Here is a 16,095-nt window from a genome sequence, read left to right on the forward strand (position 1 = left end):
TCCCTATTAGTATATAGTGAAGGGGATGCCTTTGCTACATCCCAAAGGTTTTGAAGAGTTGGATTCTCATTTTCATTTGTTTCCATGAATTTTAAAGATTCTTTTTTAATTTCCTGGTTGACCCTTTATCCTCCATGTATTTGAGTTATTTCCAAATTTCACCTTTTGACTGAGTTTGTTTCAAAGTATTGTGGTCTGAAAATATGCAGTGAATGATCCCAGTCTTTTGGTACCAGTTGAGACCTGATTTGTGACCCAGCTCTGAATATATCTGTGAAGTCTATCTGGTCCAGTGTGTCATTCAAAGCCCTTGTTTCCTTATTAATCTGCTTAGATGATCTGTCCATAACAATGAGTTGGGTGTTAAAGTTCCCTACTATTGTTGTATTATTATTAATGTATTTCTTTAGTTTCATTATTAATTGGTTGCTCCCATGTTAGGGGCATAAATATTTATAATTGTTAGATCTTCTTGTTAGATAGATCCTTTGATTATGATATAATGTCCTTCCTCATCTTATTATAGTCTGGTTTAAAATCTAATGTGTCTGATATAAAGACTGCCACTCCAGCTTTCTTTTGATGTCCATTATCATGATAAATAGATTTCCCACCTCCTCACTTTCAATCTGGAGGTGTCTTTGGGTCTAATAGAGTCTCTTGCAGACAGCATATTGATGGGTCTTCCTTTTTTATCCAATCTGATACCCTGTGTCTTTTGATTGGGATATTTAATCCATTTACATTCAGTGTAATTATTGAAAGATATGAATTTGGTGCTTTGTATTACCTATAAAGTCACTCTTTCTGTATTGTGTTTGTTTCTTTCTGGTTTTTGTGATTTTAGGGCTCTCTGCTTAAAAGATTTCTTTTCATATTTCTTGCAGGACTGGTTTGGTGATCAGGAATTCTTTTAGTTACTGTTTGTCCTGGGAGCTTTTTATCTCTCCTATTTTGAATGACATCCTAGCTGGATACAGTATTCTTGGCTGCATATTTTTCACTTTGCACCCTGAATATATCATGCCAGTCCTTTCAGGCCTGCCAGGTCTCTGTCAGTAGATCTTCTGCCAGTCTAATGTTTCTACCTTTGTAGTTTACGGACCTCTTATTCTGAGTTGCTTTCAGGATTTTCTTTGTCTCTGACATTTGCAAGTTTCACTATTATTTTTGGGGTGTTGACCTATTTTTATTGATTTTTAAGGGGTTCTCTGTGCCTGCTGAACTTGGATGTCTGCTTTCTTCCTCAGATTAGGGAAGCTCTCCACTATAATTAACTCTAATATACCTTCTGCCCCTCTTTCTCTTTACTCTTCTGGGGTCCAAATTATTCTAATATTGTTTTGCTTTATGTTATCATTTATCTCTCAGATTCTCCCCTCGTGATCCAGTAGTTGTTTTTCTCTTTCTCAACTACAGTAGTCTCCATCATTTTGTCTTCTATATCACTAATTCTCTCTTCTGCCTTATTTATCTTAGCAGCTAGAGCCTCTATTTTTTATCGCATCTCATTAATAGGCTTTTTGATTTTGACTCTCTAATGTCTTCTCTGCTTTTTTCAAGCCCAACTAGTATCTTTATAATCATTATTCTGAACTCTAGTTCTGACATCTTATATATGTCCATACTGATTAGGTCCCTGGTAGTCAGTACTGCCTCTTGTTCTCTTTTTTGAGGTAAGTTTTTCCATCTTGTCATTCTGTGCATGGATGAATAAATGAGTGAGAGAACAAAATACTAAAATGGCAACAACAGCCCCAGAGAAATACACACTAAACAAATCAGAAGAGCTTTGAAACCAATAAATAAATAAATAAATAAATAAATAAATAAATATTTTTTTAAGAAAAAAGAAGGTTGGGGAGAATAGAGCAATACAGTGGATCCTGTATTTTGGTCCATTTGTTTTTTTTGTTTTTTGTTTGTTTGTTTTTAAAAGATTTTATTTATTCATGAGAGAGAGAGAGGCAGAGACATAGGCAGAGGGAGAAGCAGGCTCCCTGCAGGGAGCCCGATGTGGGACTCGATCCTGGAACTCAGGGATCATGCCCTGGACCGAAGGCAGATGCTCAACCACTGAGCCACCCAGGCATTCCATTTTGGTCCATTTGTTAGAAAAACATATCCCCAAATTTTAAAGAAAGAAAAACTTATATATGTACAAAAGTAAAGTTAAATACAATAAAAGGATAGAATGTAACTGTAAAAATGAAAATTAAAAGACAAGCAGAAAAAAATATATAAACAGATAGGTGAACAAAACAGAGTAATATACTATATCCTGAGGGTATTTTGGTTGGTTTTTTTAGGAGAAACTACATCTCAAAATTGTGAAGAAAGAAAAGAAAAACTTGCATATATACAGTAATTATAAAGATGAAAATTTTTAAAAACTTTAACAAAAGAAAACAACAGCAACAAAAAAAACAACAAAAAAGTGGAAAAAAGAATATAATCAGAAAGATGAAGAGAACAGAGGCATACACTAGATTCTAGGTGTATTTTGGATGAAAATTAAAGAAGATCCTGTAAAAAAAAAAGAGTTCATAAAATAAGAAATTTATTGTAAGAGGAAAGAGAAAAGAATTAAAATTGAAAGACTAAAGAATCTTGGGGAAAAGACTGAATTCTATGTCCTATTTTCCCCTAGCACTGGAGTTTTACAGTTCTCAGTGATGGGTAAATTTTGTCTTGGCTGGATGTGCTTGCTGATCTTCTAGGGGAGGGGCCTGTTGCATTGATTCTCATATTTCTTTCTCTAAGGCAGAATTGTACCACCCTTGCCAGGGATCCAGGCTAAGTAATCTATTCCAGATTGCTCTGTATGGCTTTGTTTCTGGAAGGCTTTCCATATCGTGTTAGAGGATGAGAATGAAAATGTTAGCCTCCCTATCTCCAGCCCCTAGCTGGAGGGCCCACTCCTCAGGACACCTTCAGGGAAAAGCAGTCAATTCCTCCTTTTTCCGTGGTCTCCGACCTCTCCATGCTCACCCAGCCTGTGACCAGCATTTTTATTTCAGGAGTGCGACCCCATTTCAGGGCTCTAAACCCTGTGGACTCCTGCCATTTGTTTAGGTCCCTGCTTGGAGAGCGTCATGCTGACTGTGCCACCATTCACAGTATAAGGCAACCATGAGCTGAAAGCTGACTCAGTATTGCTGGGTAAAGGAATTTTGGTTGCCAGATTTTTTTTTCTTTTAATACTTTGAACATTCGGTTAGCCCGCTGTCTTATGGGCTCCACATTCCAGATGTGAAATCTGCTAATCTTATTTAGGGTCCCTTTTAGGTGATGATTCACTTCTTTCTTCTAGCTTTCAAGATTCTCTCTTTGTCTTTTGAAGGTTTGATTATTATGTGTCTTACTATGGGTCTCTTTGAGTTCATCTGACTTGGAGTTTGTTGAGCATTTTAGATATTTATAATCACATTTTTCGTCAAATTTGGAAAGTTTCCAGCAATCATTTCTTTAAATATTGTCTGTGCCCTTTCTATCTTCTTCTGAGAGTCTTACAGTATATATCTTGGTCTGCTAATTGGTGTCCCAGCAGTCCCTTTTGCTATTTACTTTTCTTCAGTCTTTTCTCTTTCTGCTCAATAATTTCCATTGCCCTCTCTTCAAGTTTGCCAGTTCTTTTTCCTGCATCCTCAAATCTGTATTTAATTCCTCTAATGAATTTTTCATTGCAATTATTGAACTTTTCAACTCCAGAATTTCACTTAAGTTTCATTTTAGGTTTTTTTGTCACCTAATAGATGTTTCTATTTTGTTCTCACATTGTTTTCTTGACTTTCTACATTTCTTTAGTTCTTTGAGCATCTTTAAGGCAGTTATTTTAAAGTCTTTGTCTAGTAGTTCCGCTACTAGGACTTTTAGGGGCAATTTCTGTTAATTTACATTTTCCTTTGAATGGACCAAACTTACCTCTTTTTTTTATGCCTTGTAATTTTTGTTGAACTATACATTTGAATCTACTAATGTAATTCTGGAAATCCGATTCTACCCTTTCCCTAGGACTTGCTCTTTTATTTTATTTTATTTTTTTTTAATTTTTTTAAAATTTATTTATGATAGTCACAGAGAGAGAGAGAGAGAGAGAGAGGCAGAGACATAGGCAGAGGAAGAAGCAGGCTCCATGCACCGGGAGCCCGATGTGGGATTCGATCCCGGGTCTCCAGGATCGCGCCCTGGGCCAAAGGCAGGCGCCAAACCGCTGCGCCACCCAGGGATCCCGACTTGCTCTTTTATATTATTGTTGTAGCACATGTCTGGGCCAAGGATCAGCCTGACACGTAAACTGAAGGTCTTTTCAGTTGTCTCGGGCCTTTCCCTGGTCATGCACACTCACTTTTAATTTCCCCCACATATGCAGTTGTTCTTCAGTGTTTTAGTCTTCACTGTCTGGCTCCTGAGAGGGAAAAGGTGAAAAATGATGTGGAGAGCAGAGGATATTGGAAGTTGAATCCTCTGGAAGTCACTTCAGACTGTTAAAAAGAGGCTTATGAGAGTTAGGGGTAGATATGACAAGAGTGGCTGCCCACCTCGTTGGCTGCTTCTCTGTGATCAGAAGTAGAATTCAGTGATAAAAGCACAGATTCCCAATATTTGGAGGACAGGGTTCTTTTTGCCCCTCCCTCCGGCTCACCCAAACTGCTTCTAAGCTGCTTCGGGAACACATACACACCTGCCTTCTGGGAGTGGGAGATGCATACCTGACACTGCGTGAAGATGATATTGACTGAAATCAATGCAATTTACCTGTCCAAGTCTTTCCTTGGAAGTTGTCAGCCATCATCAGAGTTCAGAGTTCCAAAATAGTTACATTGCATAGATTCTTAGAGTACAACTATTGTTAGATGGGGAGATAGATTCCTGGTGTTTACTACCTTCCTATTGTCCCAGAATCATCTCCTAATACATAATAATAGAGAAATAATGAGTGAGCCTTGGGGGAAATGTCAACTGGAAATGTGTACAGGTAATTTCATTGTCTATTTTTTAACTTGATGAAGTAGAAATATTAGAGCATGTTGTCTGTACAGGCATACCTCAGAGATTAGGGGTTTGGTTCCAGACCACTTCAATAAAAGAATATTGCAAAAAAGTGAGTGAAAATAATTTTTTGATTTCCCAGTCCTTAGAAAAGTTAATGTTTATACCATACTGTAGTCTATTAAATGTGTAATAACATTCTCTCTAAAAAAATACAATGTACATAACTTAGTTTAAAAATAGTTTGTTGACATAGAGACAGGAAGTCAGCAAATGTTGTTGCAAAAATAGCTCTGATAGACTTGCACGATGCAGAATTGCCACAGACCTTCAATTTGTAAAAAAAAAAAAATACAGTATGTGCAAAATGCAATAAAGTAAAATGCAATAAAGCAAGGTATACATGTAGTTAATAGAGCATGCTAGGCACTTTGAGGGAATATCAAACATCTAAGACATATTCTCTCCTCAGAGAAGTTGTTGCCATATCGAGAAACAAAATATGTACAGAGAATTGTCAAAGGAAAATAGTAAATGAGAAATGCCAAATAAAGTGATTCATGATCATTACAATGAGAGCTCAGAAGGAGAAGAGAGTACTGTGAATTTAAATCATCAGGGAAGATAATGAATAGGCATATTCTTGAGCTACTCCTAGAAAGATACTCCAAAGATCATCAGTAAGAACTAAAACTCACCTAGCACTCAGTATATGCCAGATGCAATCTCATCGAATCCTCAAAACAGCCCATTGAGGTATAAACTGTCATCCTCTTTGCATAGATGAGAAAGCTGAGCGAGAGAAAAAGTAAGGGACTTGCCTGAGCTCAAATAGAAAGCGAGTAATGGATCTGGGACTCAGATTCAGGCAGGTAAACTCTAGGGCCTAATCTCTCTACTTGGTTGTTGTCCTTACGGAGAAGAATGACAGGAGCATAGGCATAGAAGTAAATGTATAAGGTGAATCCTGGAAATAGCAAAGTGACCAGACTGACAGGACAGATTTATTTAGATGTCTTAGTTCTAGGTCAGTGTTTATTTAAATGCAGAAACTCTGTTTTGGTTAAATTACAGATACTGCTAGCATTCTCATTATATGCCCTTCAAAGAATTTCTGCCACAAACTACTGTAGCACAGAGAAACAACCATGTAAAATTTGCATTCATTATTATATACATCTTGTTAACTGCTAACGAATCCAATAACTTTTTCTTTTCTCATTTAGTTTTCGGTTAGTTGGACAAAAAAATCTATACTGTGAAATTTCTAGTACTGACAGTAATAGAGTGGTTTGGAGTGATGATCCCCCACTGTGTACAAGTAAGTATATTCTTTTGTTAGAATCTAGAACACTAGTTCTTAAAATTTTGTTGTTGGGATCCTTTTATGCTTTAAAATTAGAAAATACAGAGAGCTTTTCTTTATGTGGGCTATGTCTACTGGTACTCATTATAATGGAATTAGAAGTTTTTAAAATAACTAAAAAAAAAAAGATTTTATTTATTTATTCATGGTAGACACAGAGATAGAGAGAGGCAGAGACACAGGCAGAGGGAGGAGCAGGCTCCATGCAGGGAGTCTGACGTGGGACTCGATCCTGGGACTCCAGGATCACACCTGGGCAGAAGGCAGGTGCTTAAACCGCTGAGCCACCCAAGGTGCCCTAAAATAATTATTAATTCACTTTTAAGAACTGTAAGCTCAATGCATATTAATATTGCCACATATTTTTTATTAAAAAAGCAGAATTTTCCAAAGGAAAGAATAGTGGCATTGCTTTATAATTTGCAAATCTCTTCAAAATCTGGCTTAAAGGAAGATGTCTGAGTTCAGTCTGTTGTGCTATCACTCAGTTTGTAGTATCTGGATAATTTCACTGTAGACACATAAGGATTAAAGTAAAAAGAGACAGTAATATCTTGATACTGGGAACTACTAATTTAGTGAATGAATATACAGTTGACCCCTAACACAAATTTTAACTATGCAGGTCCACTTATTTGTGTTTTTTTTAACTGTACAGCACTATAAATGTATTTTCTTAATGTTTTCCTTAATAACACTTCCTTTTCTCTAGCTTATTTTATTGTAAGAATATAGTATATAATACATATATAAAATATGTGTTAACTCTTTGTTTTCAGTAAGGCTTCTGGTCAATAGTAGGCTATTAGCACTTAAATTTTGGAGGAGTCAAAAGAAATATGAGGAACTTCAACTATGAAGAGATCAGTTCTCCTAACCCCTACGTTGTTCAAGTGTCAAGTGACTTATAAAATTATAAAGCATTTCTCAACTAGCACTGAGTTTTATTTTTAATCACAAGTATATTTTCTCATTAAAGTGTCAACACCTCTCTCTTTTTAAAAAGATTTTGTTTATAAATTGTCAGCATCTCTTATAATGAGAACTTAAATGGCCTTCCAGATAAACTTAGGCATTTTATATAGAGATCTTATATAAGTATTTAAGAAAACGGGTTTTCTTAAAAAAAACAAACAAACAAAAAAAACAAAAAAAAAAGTTTTCTTCTAAAATTTCATGTTTACATTACTGGTTTGAATTTGGAATAATACATTTTCTCACAGAAACTTTCTTCTAAATGGATAGTGGATTTATAGCTAGCTTGAATTCATGCCTTAATGAATTTATTGAAGGTATCATAATCATTTCCTTTCCTTCTGCCTTTCATGTCCTTTTTTATTCTTACTTTTTAAGAGATACTGTGTCAGCCACCTGGAAAAATAGAAAATGGAAAATATTCTGATAGCCACAAGGATGAATTTGAATATAATGAAGTGGTAACTTACAGCTGTGAAAAGTCACAAGGAACAGATGAATATTCACTTATTGGAGACAATAAGCTTATTTGTTCTGGCGATGGTGAATGGAGTAGTAACCCTCCTGAGTGTAAAGGTAATATTTCCATTTCTTTCCTTCTTCATTTGTAAATATTTTGGAAATATTTGGTAAATACTTACCAAGTAAACAAAACAGCCACCTGTGCTTGCTGCTCCCATTAAACTGGTTTCTAATTTAATTTTCTAAAGGTTTATTTGGGGGGGGGGGTGGCGGAGAGCAGGGTGGGGAGGGGCAGAAGGAGAGAGAGAGACAGAGAATCTCCAGTAGACTCCTCACTGAGTGGGGAGCCCAGTGCAGAACTCTGTCTCACTATGCATGGGATCACAACTTGAGCTGAAATCGACTTGGACGCTTAACCAATGGAGCCACTAAGGCTCCCCTGATATAATTTAATGTTGGTCAAAGTGACTCAAAAGTAGTTCTATTTATAGAACTCCCCAGCCTTTACCATACATGTTTTTGGCATTCTAATTAATACATTGTGAAATACTCCTGTATGTATGCATGAGGTAGGAATTTTTTTTCCTGGAAACATCAAAAAGCTCAGCATAAACTGGCTTAAAAGTAAGTTTTATCTTGTTTCTATTGTTATCTTGTTATCTATTTCTATTTATCAAGAAATCTGAGAGTTCTGGCTACAGGAAATGGTAGAGCAAATTGTAAAAGACTAACACTCTCACAAATAAGAATGATAAACTCTGGATAAAACATATTTAAAATAATGTGTAAGGATGTAGAGAGTGACCAAAAGCAGAGAGACTATGGAAGGGATTGACTTTTGGAAGAAAGGGACCACTGAATGACAGCAAAATATTTGCTCTATTCAGGTTCTCATAGAACATCCTTTAATACCATATTCTATGGTAGTTTAACTATCATATCATAATATGATAGTTAAAGATTTTTTTAGTTGAAATCGTGCAGATTATATCAGATCACAATGGAGTGAATGTAGAAATAAAAAATTTCTATAAAAGCCCCAAGTATTTGAAAATTATGCAAGATACTTCTTACCAATCCAAGAGTAAAAGGGGAGGTCACAAGGAAAATTAGAAAGTGTTTTGAATTGAAAAAAAAATGAAGAACACAACATATCAAAATATCACTCTGTGGGATACAGCAAAAGCATTGCTTAGAAAGATATTTATGGCCTGAAATATTTATATTAGAAAAAGAGAAAGTCTCAAACCCATGATTCAAGCTTCCACCTGAAGAGACTAGAAAAGAAGAAATTAAGCTCAAAACCCAGGAACAGAAAGAAACAATAAAGGAGGAAATGAACAAAACTAAAAGGAAAAAAAAAATGGAGAGAATCAGTAAAACCAACCTGTGGCTCTTGGAGAAGGTCAATAAAATGAATAAACCTCTTTAGCCAGGCTGACAAGAAAAAAGAAGATACGAATTGGTAGTATCAATAATGAAAAAGAGGACATCACTAAATATCTTGCAGACATTTAAAAAATAATAAGGGAACAACTTTATGCCTATAAATTTGACAACTGAAACCTCTCACAAAAAGAATTATTTAGATCCTATATCCTCACTGGGGATTTCTGCCAAATATGAAGGAATAAATAATAGCTTTGTACGAACTTTTCAAGAAAATACAAGAGAGAGACTACTTCTCAGTTCATTTTGTGAGGACAGCATTGCCCTGATTTTAAAACCAAACAAAAACCTTGCAAGAAAATTACAAGTAATATCCATAATAAAGATAGAACCAAAACTCCTTTACAAAATGTTAACAAATCAAATTCTCTCATATATGAAAAGAAAAATGCATCATAATCAAGTAAGGTTTATTCCATGAATGCAGGGTTGATTCATATTCAAATATTTGTCAGTGCAATCTATCGTCTCAAGACTATATGGAAGGGGAAAAACTACACATGATCATCTTAATAGAAGTTTAAAAAAAGGCAGCTGACTAATCATCTTTTCATGATAACATTTCTCAGCAAACTAGGAATCAAACAGAACTATCTCAATCTGATAAAAATGCCACAGCTAGCATTATATTTAATGAAGAAAGATGAATTTATTTCCCCCTAAGGTAGGAAGAAGACAAGTATATCTACTCTCACCACTGTATTCAGCATTGTATCATATTCAACCTTCAGCAAGAGATAGAAATAGGAGCATACTGGAAAGAAAGAAATAAAATAAAATGCTTGAGGTGATTATTTAGAAGATTTGAAATACTGAAGTTTTAGCAAGTTTGCAAGACACAAGATCAATGTATAGAAAGCAACTATATGTTTACATACTGGCAGTAAACTATTAGAAACAAAAATTTTAAGTACCATTTACAACTTCAAACTTGTATAAATACTTGTGTATGAATCTAATAACACATGTGCAAGATTTTTTTTAAATTTTTATTTATTTATGATAGTCACAGAGAGAGAGAGAGAGAGAGAGAGAGAGAGAGGGCAGACACAGGCAGAGGGAGAAGCAGGCTCCATGCACCGGGAGCCCGATGTGGGATTCGATCCTGGGTCTCCGGGATCGCGCCCTGGGCCAAAGGCAGGCGCCAAACCGCTGCGCCACCCAGGGATCCCCATGTGCAAGATTTTGAATGGCTAAAAACAGCTAAACACTTAATAAAAGAAAGAAGACCTTAATAAATAGAAATTTGGTAGCAGGAATTAGACACTCAGTATAATAAAGATGTCAATTCTCCATGGTTGATCTATAAATTCACAAGCCCAACAAAAATCCTAGAAGAATTTTTAAATTATTTTTTATTTGAAAAAAATTTTTTAAAGGTTTTATTTATTTATTCATGAGAGACAGAGAGGCAGAGACATAGGCAGAGGGAAAGCATGCTCCCTGTGGGGAGCCTGATGTAGGTGGGACTCAATCCCAGGACCCCAGGATCATGACTTAAGCAAAAGACAGATGTTCAACCACTGAGCCACCCAGGTGCCCAAGCAGCAGAATTTTTTATATAAATTGACAAGCTGAATCTAAAATTAATGAAAAAACTAATGAAACAAAATACTCAAAGCATTTTTGAAAAGAATTTTATAACTCTCATTCTTCCTGGTCTCAGGACTTAATTATAAAATATAGTATTAAAGCATATAATCGAGACAGTGTAGTATTGTCGAAAGGGTATAGAGCAATGGAACAGAATATAGTCCAGAAATAGACCCTTCCAGATGTGTCCAATTGATCTTATCATAGTTGCACAAACAATTCAATGGAAAAATGATAAAAGTACAGGCATAATTGGACATAAATATTCAAAAATATCAAAAAGAACCCTTAATTCATGTTAATACAGTATAAAAATGTTTACTCAAAATGGATAATGGATGTAAATGTAAAATCCAAAACTAAAAAAGTTTTACTAGAAAACAGAAAAAGTTTGTGACCTAGCCAAAGATTTCTTAAATGCAACCATAAGAGCACGATCCTTTAAAGGAGAAAAAAATCAATGACAGACTTTTTAAGAGCTCAGAATGTCTGCTGTCACACAACACTGTTAAAAGAATTTTTTAAAAAGTGCCATGGACTGGAGAGAAAATATTTGCAAAACACATACCTAATAATGGACTAGATAGATAGATAGATAGATAGATAGATAGATAGATAGATAGAACAGCTCATTTTTTTAAATGGGCAAAGTGTTTACATTTATCTATTTAATCAAAGAAGATATATGGACGGCAAAAAGTACATGAGAAGTTGCTCAATATCATTAGCGATTACAGAAATGTAATTTAAATGACAGTGAGATACCTAGATGCCTATTAGAATGGCTGAAATTAAAAAAAACTAAAACTAAAACTAAAAGCTAAAAATACCATATACTGGTAAAAATAGAAAGCAGTTGCAACTTTCATACACTTTTTTAAGAATGAAAAGTGATATAACCTCTTTGGAACACAGTTTGGTGATTTCTTATAAAACTAAGCATACACTTACCATACAACTCAGCAATCCAAGTAAGATGAAAATACGCTCACATAGGAATCTGTGTGAGAATATTCAGCTGCTTTAGTTATAATCACCCCAAACTGGGAACAACCCACTTGTCCTTCAACTGGTGAGTGAATAAACAACCGCGGTACATCCACACAATGGAATACTCCTCAGCAATAGAAAGGAGTGTGCTCTAATCCATGCAGCAACGGGAATGAATCTCTAATGCATGATGCTAAGTGAAACAAGCCATACTCAGGGGCAGTGGTCCCATTATGACATTCTGGAAAAGCAACTGTATAGAGATAGAAAACAGATCAGTGTTTGGCTGGTTGGTGAAGGGGGTTGTGGAGGTGGGGAGGGTTGATTACAAAGGGGCATGAGGAAATGTTGGGGGGTAATGGAACTCTTCTGTGTCTTTACTGTGGTGATTGCATGATTATTTGCGTTTGTCAGACCTAATACGGCTGTACACTTAAAAGGGTGAGTTTTACTGTATGTAAACTGTGTCTAGCAAACATAAGGAAAACCATTAGTGCAGTTAACAGCAGTGTAGCGCGACAGGGAAAAGATCGGTGAACCTGACGTCAGGAGAATATGATTGGAAATGAATGCTTAGAAAGAGAGAGACTTACAGATCCGTGGAAGGGGAGCAGGAAGTCAACATACGTGCTGTTGGTGCTTCAGAAAGAGAGGAGAAAGAGCAGTATGGAGGTGATTTGAATAAATATTGGCCCCAAATTACCCACATTTGTCCCAAAACAATAACCTCACAGAACCAAGGAAGTCTGACCCCAGCAGGATAAACACATTGTTCTAATTTACCAAGAAACCCCCACTGAACTAAACACATCATGGTAGAACTAAAAGGTTAAAGGCAAAGCAGCCAGGAAGAGGGGAGAATAAACACATGTCACAGTGTCCTCCCCCAAGTAAGAGTGACAGCTGACTCGTGCTGAGGAACAGTGGAGACTGGAAGACAGTATCTGCTAGCATGCTGGAAAAACCCCAAAACGCGTAATCTAGAATTCTCTGTCAAGGAGAAATCTTTCAAGACTGAAGGTGATGAAATGAAACCTTCTGAGATAAACCCATGCCAAGGAAATTTGTCATGAGCTGACCTGCACCATGGGAATTGCTATAGGAAGTTCCTCAGGCAGAAGGGGAATGAGAGCTGATGGAAAGTCAGAACCCTGGGGAACAGAGGAAGAGCAGTCCTCTGGTTGAAAAGGCTCTCCTCTTTCTGGCCCTTGTCTGTTGGTCAGATTGAACGTCCTAGGATGTTCTGTTGTAGTCCCTGCCCCAACCCTGTGGTGTTGGTTTTTGGTTCCAAATTCTGCCAAGCCCCTTAGTAGATCCTGAGAGCGATCTATCAGGTCATGACCAGTAGTTTACTTGGTAAGAAGCAGAGTAGAATGGGAAATTGAGCAGAGTCCACTGGCATGAGGCTAACTTGTATTTCAGGCCTGCGTGCTCACATACTGGTTTACAGGGTAAAATGTGCCATTTGATCTCTAGGCTGCAGGCCAAGATGTTTGGAAAATGCTGCCCTAAGTCCACTGGCCTTTCCATTTCTTGCAAATCCCTGTTTGTGTATGTTGTTGCTCCCTGAGAACGACCTTTCTGCGTATGTGTGCATGACTACCTGCTTTTCGACTTTTAAGTTTGAGCTCAAGTATTACTTTCTTAGAAGAGTATGTGTTTCCTGCTTTCCTGGGAAAGCAGGGTACTGCAATCAGTGTCAGCATGACCTTTAAAAAAATCCCTAGAGCAAAGGACGATCAAAAGTTGCTCTTGAACTTACCCCAAATGTGTATGTGGCGGTCAGACCTTTCTCAAAACTTGTCACTAATGGAAAAAAATGTAGGAAAGCCAATAAACTATAATGTGAGTCTTTTCTAGGAGGAAAAAAGTTACTAGATTTCTCTAAATCCATTTCCCTGGAGTTAAAATGTACATACATATACAGGGTTCTTGGGTATTTTTTTCCTTAATTAACAACTTGCCTTTCATTCCTTGTCTGTTTCTTCCCACTGGAAATTACTGCTTTGCATTATTTTTTCTGTCCCTGTGTTAACGCAGGTTTCCATTAATTCTGGAATTTCTTTACTTTTCAGTGGTCAGATGTCCACTTCCAGACCCCGAAAATGGCAAACTGGTGTTGGGATTTAGCAGGAAATACTACTACAAAGCAAGAATTGAATTTGAATGCCTTTCAGGGTTTTACCATAAGGGTACCAATTTTGCAATCTGTGGCAGTAACAGTACTTGGGAGCCTGAGATGCCGATGTGTCTTAAAGGTACAATGGACATCGTTTTCCTTCTTGTCTTTTTTTTTTTATTATTATTATGTTGTTTCTTTGACATTAAATATCAGTGATGCCAGATAGTTGAAAAGAAGCAATTTTAGTATTTAACTCTGTCTTGGATTTATTTCCCTGACAGATAAATGACAAAAAGAATTCTGCTAGGGTCTTTGCATGTTATGTATATACCAATGTATATAAATTTCTCTCATGTGGCTCTTTTCTTCTGTGTAAAAAGGAATAGCCATTTTCCAGAAAATTGAAGCTGAGACTTTCTACCTAAATAAGTCAAGAATGAAAGGCATACTTCATATGAATGAAAAGAACACAATAATTCCCAGGTGGCTGATCCATTTTACATTATCTTTTTTCCAGTGCCGATTCCTCCTACTACCAGTCCTCCGATTTTGAGTCATACAGGTTTAGTAACTTACTGCTTATATCCAGAAATCTTTAAAATTCCTGGTGTTATGTGCCGGTAATAACTCCCAGTCATTTGATACATTTACATTATTTTGTTTTCCAGTGTCGAGTCCTCCCAGTACAAACTCTCCAATTCCGAGTGTCTCAGGTTTAGTACCTTCCTGCTTATATTTTTAAAAATCCTCTAAATAATTAATTACATGCATTCATCATGTTCAGTAATGAAAAGAGAAAGAACATATTGATAGCCACTTTTAAATTGTTCACGATTCTAAAACTATTTGCCATAGTGTACAGATATAAACAGATATGCAAACTTGGGCAAGTTATATAAACGTTAAATGTGTCTGTATTTGTAAAATGATTTAATGCCTTCCTCATGGAGTGATGGCAAACTTTTAATAGGATTCATTTAAAACAGCACAGTGCCTCGCATATGAGAAGTTCCTAAAGGTAGCTTATATGACATCACTCGAATTAATATGAGTGAAGAGGAAGGTCCTTGTCTTGTTTTAACATATATATTTTGCTATGGCCAGAAGGAAATATCTTCCAGATTTCAGAGTTGCTATCTTTGAACACCATTATTTGTATGATTTATTGTCATTTAACATCTGGAATTTACATCTTAAAATACAAAGCTATAGCAAACTTTGTTATGCATATATTCTGATGTATTTGTGCAAATACATATTTGCACAAATTACCAGAAGTAGAATTAAAAAGTTTAAAATGTATATTTTCACTTTGAGAAATGGTCAATCTTTTTAATATCAGAAATCAAGATTAAACCCATAATTTTGTATCGATAAAGTTGGTGAACCAAAAGAAATTAATTTTTTCAGAATCCAAGCCACCTCATATGACTACACATCTGAGTTGAGGTCATCCAGGATCAGCAACTCTGTATCCTACTTTTACTAAGAGCTTTATAAGGCTATGGGTTAAAAATGATGTCATATATTAATTTGCATTTCCCTAACTATTAGCGAAGCTGAACTTTTTTTGGTCTACTTTGATTTATTCATGTCCTTTGCTTATTTTTCTCTTATGTTTCTATAATATTTTTCTTGTTGATTTGTCAGAATTCATTATAAATGAAAGCCCTGTTAATGAAATGAACAGTTTTTTTCTAGGTTTTTTCCTTTGCCTTAATTTTACTAGTCGGTTTTCTTTTTCAGATTTTTATACTATTGGATATAGATTGCTTTTTATAGTTTTATACATAAGTAGTATATGAATATAAGTCTAAGATTTCAAACACTATAAAAGTATATAGAATAAAAGATTAGCTTTTATATAGAATAAAAGATTAGCTTTTTTTCTCTTTCTCTAGTCCATTACCTGAGTTAATCACTTAATAGTTTTAGGGTGTCTTTTTATCTATTTCTGTACATAAGCATCCTTTTATGTGTAGTTATATATATTTTTGTGTTTTGTTTTCCTTTGTTCTTAAATTAAAATGGCATCATTTTGTTCATATTTTTCTAAAACTTGTACTTTTTCCACTTCATGGATTGGGGTTGTATTTAGATATATTATATCCCATCCTTTTTCATGATGACTTTAAGATATCATCAG

At 35.6% G+C, this 16,095-nt stretch overlaps 1 protein-coding gene across 12 annotated transcripts in view; it reads left to right on the forward strand.

Moving 5' to 3' along the window:
- The window catches only part of LOC112648318 (membrane cofactor protein-like), a 43,823-nt gene that overhangs the window by 12,046 nt on the left and 15,682 nt on the right, over positions 1 to 16,095 (forward strand). For 5 of the 12 annotated variants that reach the window (XM_025429778.3, XM_035719280.2, XM_049112057.1 and 2 more), the window contains exons 4-6: positions 6,219 to 6,313; positions 7,712 to 7,909; positions 13,903 to 14,085. In XM_025429778.3, the coding sequence (XP_025285563.1) occupies positions 6,219 to 6,313; positions 7,712 to 7,909; positions 13,903 to 14,085 (476 nt within the window). Of the gene's footprint in view, positions 1 to 6,218; positions 6,314 to 7,711; positions 7,910 to 13,902; positions 14,086 to 14,329; positions 14,433 to 14,466; positions 14,512 to 14,617; positions 14,663 to 16,095 lie in introns of all 12 variants that reach the window. The other 7 variants (XM_025429773.3, XM_025429775.3, XM_025429777.3 and 4 more) reach the window with 3 other exon arrangements.

Source organism: Canis lupus, chromosome 7 (assembly GCF_003254725.2).
Source record: "Canis lupus dingo isolate Sandy chromosome 7, ASM325472v2, whole genome shotgun sequence".
Lineage (NCBI taxonomy): Eukaryota > Metazoa > Chordata > Mammalia > Carnivora > Canidae > Canis > Canis lupus.